General features: G+C 43.7%; 1 protein-coding gene across 3 annotated transcripts; it reads left to right on the top strand.

Annotated features, from left to right (window-relative positions):
* Nucleotides 1-4,349: 4,349 nt before the first annotated feature.
* LOC125364394 (keratin, type II cytoskeletal 6A) lies at nt 4,350-8,818 on the top strand. Of its 3 annotated transcripts, XM_048363930.1 has the most exons (10): nt 4,402-4,618; nt 4,655-4,926; nt 5,435-5,649; nt 5,959-6,019; nt 6,190-6,285; nt 6,396-6,560; nt 7,112-7,237; nt 8,019-8,239; nt 8,449-8,483; nt 8,586-8,818. In XM_048363930.1, exons 1-10 carry the CDS (start codon nt 4,402-4,404, stop codon nt 8,816-8,818), a joined length of 1,641 nt encoding a protein of 546 aa, XP_048219887.1. The 3 variants fall into 3 exon arrangements, with proteins under 3 accessions (XP_048219866.1, XP_048219876.1, XP_048219887.1); XM_048363909.1 differs by having other exon boundaries at nt 4,350-4,926; nt 8,449-8,487; nt 8,545-8,818; XM_048363919.1 differs by having other exon boundaries at nt 4,350-4,926.
* Nucleotides 8,819-12,396: the final 3,578 nt, after the last annotated feature.

The raw sequence follows: 12,396 nt of genomic DNA on the forward strand, positions 1-12,396 counted from the left end.
TCAGTCTTCTGAGTAGCTATGATTACAAGGTATGAGTCACCAGTGCCCAGCTTAGTTATATGTATTATAACTGATGAATATACTACAGTGATATGTCATTACTATCCCAAGTCCATAGTTTGCATCAGAATTCAATCTTGTTTTGCCTTTTGGGGGTATACATTTATGTATACATTTAAACATGTATCACCATTATATTATTGTACAACAGAATCTCATTATAGTATAACAACATCATATAGTCTCATCCTAAAGTCTGCTATACACAATCTACACATCCCTCCCTCTTCTAACCCTGGTTGTTGTTCACACTTTTATCATCTCTAGTAAAATTTAGGATTGCATAGTTCATAGACTTTTCAGATTGGCTTCTTTCACTTAGTACTATGTGTGTCCTGTCATAGATTGGTAACTCATTTTATAATGTTTCATAATACTCCACTGTCTTGATGTCTTGATTTATGTATCCATTTACCTACCAAAGGACATTCTGTGCCTCCAGGTTTTGGCAATTAGGAGAAAGCTGCTAAACACACACACACACACACACACACACACACACACACACACACACACACCCTGCACAATATCAGCAGGTAGGTTTTCACCTCATTCGGGAGGACTGTGGTTGCTGGGCTGTCCAGCACAAGTAAGCTTAGGTTTAGAAGAAACTGCCAAGCTGTCTTCCATTATGGCTGTGACACCTTGTGCTTACCCAGCCATGAAGGAGAAAGCTGGTATCTCTCAGCCTCACTAGCATTTTGTGCTGTCATGGCTTTGGAGTTTGGACATCATAACAAACACCATGTAGTGATATTTCATCATCATTTTCATCTGCATTTCTCTGATGATCTATTGAGCACCTATCCATAAGTTAGCATATGCTAATTTGTCAACTCTCTACTTTGTTCAGTGAGGTGGGTTGTTTTTTTTTTTTCTTTTTTTCTTTTTTTTAGCTAGCTCATTTTGCTGGGATCTGGTAGCTCATGCCTGTAATCCTAGCTACTTATGAGATTAAAATTTGAAGATCATGGTTTGAAGCCAGACCAGACAGGAAATGCTGTGAAACTCTTATCTCTAACAAACTGTTCAGAAAAAGCTGAAGTAGAGCAGTGGCTCAAGTGATGGAGCACTAGCCTTGATCACAAAGAAGCTCAGGGCCAGTGCCCTGTCCCAGAGTACAAGCCCAAGGACTAGCAAAAACAAAAACTAATGAAAAAATCTAGCTCATTTTATAATTGCTTTACATCCTTATTGTTGCATTTTAAGAGTTTTTTGTACATTTTAAATAATAGTCCATCATCAGCCAATATTTTCTTCTAGTCTGTAGTTTGACTTCTCCTTTGCGTAACATTGACTTTCATAGAGCAGAACTTTTAATTTTAATGAAGTCTAATTTATTGATTATTTTTTTCACAATTGAAGACTTTCTTGGCCATGCAAAGATCAAGACCCAGTTCAAAGATAGCAAAAGACAAAAGGTTGGGGCCATGGCCTGAGTATTAAAGCATCTGTCTAACAAGCACCTACCTTGAATTCAAACCCAAGTACTACAAAAAGACAAGATAGGAAGAAAAGGAAAGAGAATAAGAAGCAAGCAAGAAAGAAGAACTTGTAGATCTAAATGAGGAGGTTAATGAGTCCCAATATCTGCACACAGTAATCTAGTCCCATAGCAATCAATGACCCTCTTCCGGACTGAATCCTAAGACTGGAAAACCAAAGCAGTCAGTACTGCAATCCAAAACACAACAGGCACAAGACCAAGAACAAGCCAAGGTTTAAGCTTAAGTTGATGGTAGAAAGAGCAATGTCTCCGCTCAGAGGTGGCCCCACAAGGAGGATTATCACCTAGCCTTTTATTATAGTCATGCCTTAAACAGAGTAAAACAGCCTATCCACATTAGGACAAAGAGGCGGCCTTACTCAGTTAACCAGTTCAAAATTTGATCTCATCCAGAAATACTCTCATAGATTTACCCAGAACTATGTGTAACCAAATATCTAGGCACTCCTGGGCCCAGTCAAGTTGGTGTATCGTTGCTTACAAGCAGCTTTTTAATGATGAGGCAAAGAAAGTAGAGAGTCTGTGAGATACAGTACAATGATCTTTGCTGGGTTAGCTGAATTAAACAATGAAAGAATTACTCAGCTGTGTGTCATATGAGAATTCCTGTTAGCCAGGACATAGCCCTGGTTCTTCCTTCTGAAGCCCTAGCTCTTCTTGCTTCTGAAACTGATGGGTCCACAAGATGTCTGTTTCAAAAACAAGAATGGCTCAGAAAGGAGCCATTGCAGGACCCACAAAAGAGCTGTGGATCCAGACAAGAAAGCAGTAGACAAAACAAAAGACACTTAACACTCAAGAAAAAAAAGGCACAATGAAATATTGGCAAGAGATCTAGTAAGTTATTTCAACCGCAAAGTAAGAGAATAAAAGAACAATACACTGAGAGCACAAAAGATTAAACATTAGCTAGCAGAGTTTAGAAAAAAGACAGAGAAAAACATGAAGGCACAATGGATGAAGACCAATTTGAAAGCAGCATGAAGAGAAACACAAGGCTGAATGCCACTGAGGGACATGCAAGGAAAGATACACAGTTTACGAAAGTACACAGCTCAAAAAAAGGGATCCAGGATGCTTAAAGCACGCAGAGAAAATAGAGAGAGCGGATACAACTAGCATAACTGGAAAAGACAATATACATAATATGTACTTATGTAACACATTTTCAATATTTATACATCTATGCAAATGTATATACCTGTCAAAAAAACAGCCCAACTCATGCACACACATACAAATGACCACATCTCATATATTCTGGAGAAAAAGCATAAAAATATAACCAACTGAAGTTCCCAGAAGGATGCATGAGGAGCGAAAAACACTGTTTGCTGACATATGCAGAAATTGGATTGGTGAGGATGACCTTAGCACATATTTTGATCCTTAAACACTTATTACATACTCAATTTGTAAATAGATAAAAAGAATAAATGTGCATTTAAATATACTTCTGAAGCATTTCAATAAACAGGAGAATCTTTTATTAAGCTTCATATTTTGAATATAGGAAACAGGAAAGAAAGAGTAGCATGCTAAATAAACAACATGAACAAGTAGACAGATACAAAGATTAAACATTGCACAGAATAGTTAACTTGCAGTATTTTTCCAAATAAACTGCTAGGAAAAAAATATGAGGGGTGGAAATTGTAAATGATTTAAGTGGATATTGTTGATCACATGAAGCTTATTGTGCTGATTTGGGCAACCAAAACCATTTTTTTTAATCAGTAAAACTACCAGTATTGGTGGCTCACACCTATAATTCTAGCTACTCATAAGGCTGAGATCTGAGGATCGCAGTTCAAAAACCAATCCGAGTAAGGAGTCCTTCAGATTCTTATATCCAATTAATCAGCAAAAAAAAGCTGTAAGTAGAGCTGTGGGTCATGTGGTAGAATGTCAGCCTAGAGCAAAAACGCTAAGGGACAGTGCCCAGGCCTTGAGATCAAGCCCTAGTATCCACACACACACACACACACACACACACACACACACACACACACACACACAGTAATATTTAGAAGAATACTGGAATATTAGTTGAATAATTCTTAATATTATCAGACTTAAAGGTGTAAAAATGATTTAAATCTATTTTGTTAAAGAGGCCATCTTTACTCATAATATTAAAAAACAATCTGATTTCTCCTGGAAAAACAATCAGATTTCTGGGATCTGGTTTCAAGTAATTTATGGTCAGTGAGTAAAGAGGAAATTAATGTGGAAACAGTAGGACTGGAGATGACCTAGCAATTGTTAAAATGAGGTGACAGGTATATAAAGCTCATGATGTGGCTCTTCCTCTTTCCCTCTGTTTAAATATTATCTAAATTAATACAAGTCATATTTAACATTCTGAGTCGCTGAAAGACAATGGTCAGCTTTCTGTTAGCATAACTTGATCTCTAGTATCTTCCCTGGGAGAAAAGATGCCAGGCAGCACAGTCAGTTGTTGGCACACTCGGCAGCACCAGGAGAATAGGCAGCACCTTTGTGTCATCAGTGACTAACTCCGAGCTACGGAGAATTAAGAACTGACTTAGCGTATTCAGATCAAGTCAAAACTGGAGTCATGAGCATTTCTGCCTGACTAAAAAAAGTCAAAACTGCAACCTCAATATTTCATAACTTTTCTAGTAATCCAGGTGTGATCTCATTATTTGTAAAGCCAGGCCCTTCCCACTGTGCAAGCTCACCTTCCAGGACTCAGCCCAGCCCATCAGCACCCCATATAAGCAGCTGTCCAGGGCACAGCACATCCATCTGTTCCTCAGCTCGGCCCTGCAGTCTCTCCGCATTCTCCAGCCTCCAAATCTCCAGGAACCATGTCTAGCAAAACCACCATCAGGAGCCAAAGCAGCAGCCGCAGGGGCTTCAGCTCTGGCTCAGCCAGAGTCCCGGGGCTGAGCCGCTCTGGCTTCAGCAGTGTGTCTGTGTGCCGCTCCAGGGGCAGCGGTGGCAGTGGTGTGGGAGCCAGCTTTGGCAGCAGGAGCCTCTATGGCCTGGGCGGCTCCTCGCGGATCTCCATGGCAGGGGGCAGCTGTGGCATCGGTGCTGGATATGGCAGCAGAGTTGGAGGCAGCTGTGGCTTTGGAGGTGGAGCCGGCAGTGGATTTGGTTTTGGCGGTGGTAGCTTTGGGCTCAGTGGTGGTGGAGCTGGCTTTGGTGGTGGCTATGGGGGCTCAGGCTTCCCCGTGTGCCCCCCTGGAGGCATCCAAGAAGTCACCATCAACCAGAGCCTGCTGACTCCTCTGAACCTGGAAATCGACCCCACCATCCAGCGGGTGAGGACAGAGGAGCGTGAGCAGATCAAGACCCTCAACAACAAGTTCGCCTCCTTCATCGACAAGGTGAGCTGTGGCCTGTGAGTGGAGGGTAAAGGCCAAAGGCAGAGGGAAGAGGGAAGGTCCTCTCAGCTTTGTGTAGATGCCTTCACCAGGTGCAGGCCTTTTCAGTTGTTTCTGTGTCCTGGCCTCAAGGCACTCTTTCTGAACTGCACTGGTAGGCTAGGGACTGAGTCTAAATTGTTCCCATCCAGGGGCTGCCCTCTCAGGGATCCTGGTTTCTACAGGACCCAGATGAGTTCCCAGCCTCCTGTGAGGTGTGGGTTGACCAGCAGGTCAGATATGTTTATCAATCAGAAGCCTGACAGCCTTTGTAGAAGCAAAGGACAGGGCCATGCTGCAGCCAGTGGTTCCTGGTGCAAGCGGGCCCCACCCGCCCAAGAAGATAGAGGCTGGGGTTTCACCCTGGCCTCCCCTACGTGGCCCCAGGAGGCACCCCATGTGGGAGGCACAACAGTGAGTCTGTCATAGACAAAAGAAATCTAAGGGCCTCTTCACACTTGTCTCCCTTCAGGTGCGGTTCCTGGAACAGCAGAACAAGGTCCTGGACACCAAATGGGCTCTGCTGCAGGAGCAGGGCACCAAGACTGTGAGACAGAACCTGGAGCCTTTGTTTGAGCAGTACATCAACAACCTCAGGAGGCAGCTGGACTCCATCATTGGGGAGCGAGGCCGCCTGGACTCAGAGCTGAGAGGCATGCAGGACATGGTGGAGGACTACAAGAAAAAGTGAGTTGAAGAAGGGAAATAGGCTCACATTTCCAAAACACAGTATGAACGCTAATGGGTGTTCCTGTGAGCATGATTCCTTAGCAATCATGTCCATGCAAGTAATAATCAATACTAACAGAGGAGAGTGTAGATGGATGGGGGAAAGCAAAATAAGGAAATATGAATCATGGGGAAAGACATCTTCCAGCATCTGTGTGGATTAGCAAGATGGATTTATACACTTGCAATCACAAGAAGTGTGGGATCATGGGCTACCTTTGATTTCATCCAACACACTGATTTAAACGTGTTAACCCCTTTTTCTAGATATGAAGATGAAATCAACAAGCGCACAGCAGCAGAGAATGAGTTTGTGACCCTGAAGAAGGTGAGCTGATTGACTCACAGGTTCAAGTTCTCTGCTGAAGGAGAAGCCATGGCTCTGTCTTTCTGGCCCATCCCACAGGAAGGTGGCCAGGGAGATAGAGATGGGGCCTGGGCTGGGCAAGGGGTGGGGTGGGGACTCAGCTGACTCCACCTGGTGGGTTCTGTCTCTAGGATGTGGATGCTGCCTACATGAATAAGGTGGAGCTGCAAGCCAGGGCAGACAGCCTCAGGGATGAGATCAACTTCCTGAGAGCCTTCTATGATGCTGTAAGCTGCCCACCTCTCCTCTATTTACTCTGCACAGTGGGAAGAGCTGAGAGTTGGGATGCTCTGGTTCTTCACAGGCAAACTTGACCATTGTCCTTTGTGTTGTGCAGGAGCTGTCTCAGATGCAAACCCATATCTCAGACACTTCGGTGGTCCTGTCCATGGACAACAACCGTAACCTGGACCTGGACAGCATCATTGCGGAGGTCAAAGCCCAGTATGAGGAGATTGCGCAGAGGAGCCGGGCTGAGGCTGAGTCCTGGTACCAGACTAAGGTGAGCAGGGAGGTGGCACTCATCAGGGCCTCCTGTGTTTTTCACTCTGAATAATGGAAAGATCTGACTTCATTGATTAGCTGGATATGGAAGGAAGGAAGAATCTACTGAAAGAAATTTGTGAGTTTCTTTCAGAAAATAAATATTCACTCTGAAGTGTTTAAAGCAGATTTTCTCCTAGCTGTTAGTGTTGATTATCATTCACATAGAGTTGTGTCCCCATCTTGAATGCATAGAGTCCAGAAGCAGGAGGAAAGCTGACAGAAATAAGAATCCAGGCATCTTTGCTTTCAGCATCATCCTGCATGCTAGTTCTGAGTAGACAGCACACGCACTTTCAGTTCCTAGCACGTTGCCATAGTCCTAATTAGGATGGTCTGCAGACCTCTGTTTTACCCAAAGATCATGTAGCATCAACTTGTCCTAATATATCTTGAGAAAAAAAAACAACTTAGGTTAATGGCATTAGATGTCTCATTACAAAGTAAAAATCCTCCTTTGCATGTGCATGATCACATAGATTTCTCTCTCTCTCTCTCTTTTTTTCCAAGTATGAGGAGCTGCAGGTCACAGCCGGCAGACATGGGGATGACCTGCGCAACACCAAGCAGGAGATTGCTGAGATCAACCGCGTGATCCAGAGGCTCAGGTCTGAAATCGACCATGTCAAGAAACAGGTAGGCTGGGGCACAATGGTGAAGAAAAGCCTCAATTCTTTCTAGGCCATCCAGGAGTTAGTTACCAACTACCACTTGGGAAAAAATTTCCTAGGGATTAAAGAAGCTAAGAGAGAAGATCCACTGGTTAAAAGACATAATCATAGTCTCAGCCTAGGGACAGAACCAGTTGCAATGGTCAACGCTTTAAGTAATATGTATGTAAGAAAGTTGCTTGGCTTCTGAATTGCAGAGACAGGCTGAGAAATAGAGACACAAAAAATTCATAACAGTGCTACAATTCTACTCAGAATCTCAGGTGAGAGAGAATAAGAACAGTGTAGCCCATATTCTTAGAGCCTCCCCAATGGGAAGAAGACTAAGGCCCCAGAATTCACATGAAGACCTATTCTCTACAATGGTGTTCTCTGACAATGGTGATCATTTGTATAACTGAGTCTGGCATCTCTATGTGATCACCAAAATGGCCCATGGATGTCTTTGGAAAAAATAGTTCATACAACTAGTAAGATTTAGTTCCTCCAGTACTTCTAATTTTGCATTCACTATTGCATCTACCATGGCTACTATCTACATCAGCATGTGGATGGTTAACCCAAAGGGTAATGGCATGATTCACAAGACTAGACCAAATCTCATTCTGCATACACATTAACCAGCAAGGGTGAAAGTGCCTAAGTTCTGAGTTCTAGGAACTTTCCTCAATGGGAAAGAAGAAGCAAGGCTACTGTCCTGTGAGGATTGGACTCTTAAGTCCATTGAGCTTGTTTCCTCCTCCCAGTGTGCCAGCCTGCAGGCTGCCATCGCCGATGCAGAGCAACGAGGCGAGCTGGCCCTCAAGGATGCCAGGAGCAAGCTGGAAGGGCTGGAGGATGCCTTGCAGAAGGCCAAGCAAGACATGGCCAGGCTGCTGAAGGAGTACCAGGAGCTCATGAATGTCAAGCTGGCGCTGGACGTGGAGATCGCCACCTACAGGAAGCTGCTGGAAGGCGAGGAGTGCAGGTGGGTGCCATATACCTCCTGTCAACTATGAAGATACCTCCAGTATGTCAGGCACTAAGCATAAAATTTCAGAATACTGGCTAGGGCCATAAGTAGTATGGGAAGAGTCCCTCTGCAAGGTGGTTCTTCATGGATCCTATATTGGTCAGGACTTCCCTCAAAGTCCAGGTGACAGCTCCTTGGGTCTCACTGCTCTGTTCTTCTTCCAGGTTGAGCGGTGAAGGCGTGGGACCAGTCAACATCTGTAAGTAGCGAGTTCTGTGTCTCCCTGTCTCAGCCCTTGTGACTGACTAGGTCAGCCACAGGGAGCTCACTGTGTGTGTTGTGTCCTTGTCCCCTCCCACAGCCGTGGTGCAGTCCACAGTCTCCAGTGGTTATGGCAGCGCCGGTGGTGCCAGCAGTGGCTTAGCCCTAGGCGGAAGTGGCAGCTACTCCTACAGCAGTGGCCACAACCTCGGAGGTGGCTTCAGTTCCAGCAGTGGCAGAGGCATTGGAGGAGGCCTGAGCACTTCTGGGGGCAGCACCTCCACCATCAAATACACCACCACCTCCTCCAGCAGGAAGAGCTATGGTCACTAAAGTCCACCACTGGACTATGGTCCCTGGGTGCTCTCCTTACCTGTGGCTGCGGAGCCCTCTGCTCAGGTGCTTGTCCTTCCCTGTTCTCCTGCCTCTGCTCTCTAGTTGGAGCTGAGGATGTCACAGGCTGTAGGCATTCTTCTGTATGTTTCTGCTTCTTTCTACCCCATGGCTCACTTGTAGAATATCATCTTCTAACCAAACATCATGCTTCACTGACATTTGATGCTCTCTTTCTCACTTGGAATATTTTATCTTTGAGACCCAGCATGAAAAGAAAAGGATATCTTCCCCCTTCATTCTAGAAATCTCTCTCTCTCTGGGTCCTTCTCCAGACCCAGGCAGGCAGCTTTGTTTCAATGCCTACTGGTCCATGTAAATCTGATCTGACCTGTGTGAGAGCCTCTTTCACAGTATCTAATGTGAACAAATGAAAAGCATTATGATGTGCTGAATCTCTAGCCATGTGGTGTTTTGCTTCCTTTGCCTTCTTGTAATTGCCAAATAAAGCAGATTTATAAAATAATGCACTGAAGGGTTTTCAATTTTTTTTAGAGTGACAATATATTTCTTATTTTTGATCCACATTATGGCCTCCTGACATTCAGGGCTCCTTCGCAGACCATAGTTCATCCACATTTTGTATTAGAGGAGTTGGAGGTGTGGGGCCCTTTCACCCTCACGCGTGTTCCGGAACAGCTGGAGTGCGGCCCCACGTGCAAGCCTTGGGCTGTGTGTAGACGCGAAGACGACCCTCCCCCCTCTTAGGCTTAAATGAGGACACAGGGCATGCGGGCATTCTCGGGAAAAGATTCTTGGAATTCCGACTATTTAATCAGGGGAGGGGTTTATCTGACAGTAATGGTGGCAGGAAGGGATGGTATCTGGAGTGGCTAGCTAGACACTAGTGACAGGCAGCTCTGAGCTGTCCATCACAGTGATGTCACGGAACTTCCCCCAGAGGCAGAGATCACAGCCCACAGGACCGCCCCCTGGGTTCTGCCCGGTGCCATTTTGACATACATGTGCTCCGAGACCGGAGGCGGGGCTAGTTAGAACCGCCTTTCCGGTTCCAGACCCGGGGAAAAGGTAGGAGTAAATAACAGCCATGCAGCCCCAGGGCGGGATAAGGGGGGCCTCTCGGGACTGCCCCCTCAATGCCTAGCCGATGCCCAATAGGAGGGATTTATCTCATACTACTGCACACAATTGTATCTCAGTATCCATGGCAAGTTGGTTATAGTTCATGTGCAGATACCCAGTCACTGGGCCTCTGCTTTGCTCCATGTCCTTGTACACAACAGCAGAGTATTTTCAAAACACATGTGCACATTTTCCTACATTCTTTACATATGCTCTGCATCTTATAACACCTAACATAATGTAAATATGTAGATAATCCTGACAAGAAGACTCTTGAGGCTTGAACTAAGGTCCTGAGTACTGTCCCTGAGCTTTTTGTTGTTGTTGTTGTTCAAGGCTAGTGCTCTACCATTTGATGCATAGTTCCACCTCCAGCTTTTTGGTGGTTAATTAGAGATAAGAGGTTCACAGTTTTCCCATCTAGGTTGACATTGAACCACAAGCTTCATATCTCAGCCTCCTGAGTAGCTAGGATTACAGGTGTGAAACATCTGTGCCCGACTAGATAGAGTTATTAAAAGCATTTTCCATGCACTGGTGCTGAATTTGAAGAATTGACTCCACATATAAAGGATCACTGACTGTGATAATTGGAGCCAGGAAGTAGTGGTCAGATACAAGGTCAGATGCCTTGGTCTCTGAGACCACCACAAATGGCAGTGTTCACTGCAAAGACATTGCTCTTGTCAGTCACATCAAAAGGCATCTGAGATGAAGAATACACTTTTAGTTTTTATTTAAAATTGCCTTAGGACCAGTAAACTTACCTGACAACGAATCGGAAGAAGGATTAAGTGTGCATACTTCAGAGCTGCAGTTGTACTTCCAGAATGCAGTCTGAGGAAACACCAAAAATTCAGGAAGATGCACACACCTGGATATGCACTGCATAATCTCTGGCACAGGAAACACTGAGATATTTCAGTTTTAAAATCCAGGATTAAAAGAATCAGATACAAACTCAGATAGTTTTTTTCTTTGGAGTAGGGGTGCACAAAAGCAAAACTAGTATGGGAATCCTCTCTTTCTCACTCTCTAAACTCTCAGAGACTCCAAAAAAAACCAAGTTGGTGTTATCAGAAGAGATGACCCCATTCCCCCACTGAGAAGTGGATCACCTTGGTTTCCACCTGTGACTGAGTAAGGAAAACCTCAGGTCATGTTATATGGGTCAGTCAACATGAACTTTTTTTTTTTTTTTTAAGTCATATAAGCTTCTTTTTCCCCAATGCATGACACTTGTCTCCCTAAAATTCTTGAACTGGTTAATTTATAGAATGTATTTCCTTATTCAATTCTATCAATATCTTTTTCTGTTATTTATGATTATCTCCTCAGTGATATGGAGCACCCTCTTACACTGATAGCAGCTTCTCACTTCTTTCTATCCAGACTTTCCTAACAGCAGACATTAGATGACTCATCTAAAGACCCCGCTGCCATGTGCTGTCATGGATCCTTGACAAACAAGAGAAAAGAAAATAACTTTCAAGGGGCAATCATCTTGTGAATGGCAATATATGAAATAGGTTTAAAAAGTTTGTGTAGTGAAAGAAACAACCAAGATTCAGAACACTATAAGGAATACTTTTCCAACCTTTATGCTAAAAATTTGAGAATCTGGAAGAAAGGGATGGATTTCTAGCAAACATTGATATGCCCAAACTTAACCAAGAAGATTTAAACCAATAAATAGACACATATCAAGTAATGAAATTGAAATGGCAACAAGAGAATTCACATCCAAGGAAAGCCCAGGTCCAGACAGATTCACAGCAGAATTCTACAAGGCCTTCAAAACAGAACTTACTCCAATACTCCTCAAACTCTTCAATGAAATTAAAAGTGAAACTTCATTACCAAACTCATTCTATGAAGCCAGCATAACCCTCATCCCAAAACCAGACAGGGTCTCATCAAATAAAGAGAAATATACACCCATTTCTTTGATGAACATTGATGCAAAAGTTCTCAACAAAATGCTGGCCAATAGACTTTGACAGCTCATAAAAATATTATACCCTATGATTAAACTTGATCCATTCAATAGTTGTAAAGCTGGTTCAATATTTGCAAGTCAATTAATGTAATTTATCACATCAATAGGAGCAAGGACAAGAACCACATGACCATCTCCACAGATGCAGAAAAACCATTTGACAAGATCCAACACACATTTATGATGAAAGCTTTGGAGAAACTAGGAATCCATAGAACATTCCTCAATATAATAAAGGCTGTGTATGACAAGCCTACAGCTAGCATTATACTTAAAGGTGAAAAGTTAAAGCCATTTCCTTTAACATCAGGAACAAGACAAGGATGTCTGTTCTCTCCACTCCACTTCAATATAGTACTAGAATTCCTAGCTAGAGCAATAAGGCAAGAGGCAAATATAAAAAGGATCCAAATAGGGACAGATGAAGTAAAACTCT

This window comes from Perognathus longimembris, chromosome 1, assembly GCF_023159225.1.
Source record: "Perognathus longimembris pacificus isolate PPM17 chromosome 1, ASM2315922v1, whole genome shotgun sequence".
Lineage (NCBI taxonomy): Eukaryota > Metazoa > Chordata > Mammalia > Rodentia > Heteromyidae > Perognathus > Perognathus longimembris.

What these genes read in the sequence shown, in the direction of transcription:
- LOC125364394 (XM_048363909.1), top strand. Translation starts at nt 4,402, where the DNA reads ATGTCTAGCAAAACCACCATCAGGAGCCAAAGCAGCAGCCGCAGGGGC. An exon ending in TGAGAGCCTTCTATGATGCT is followed by an intron (nt 6,286 to 6,395) that starts GTAAGCTGCCCA and finishes TGTGTTGTGCAG; the next exon opens with GAGCTGTCTCAGATGCAAAC. An exon ending in CTGGAAGGCGAGGAGTGCAG is followed by an intron (nt 8,240 to 8,448) that starts GTGGGTGCCATA and finishes TTCTTCTTCCAG; the next exon opens with GTTGAGCGGTGAAGGCGTGG.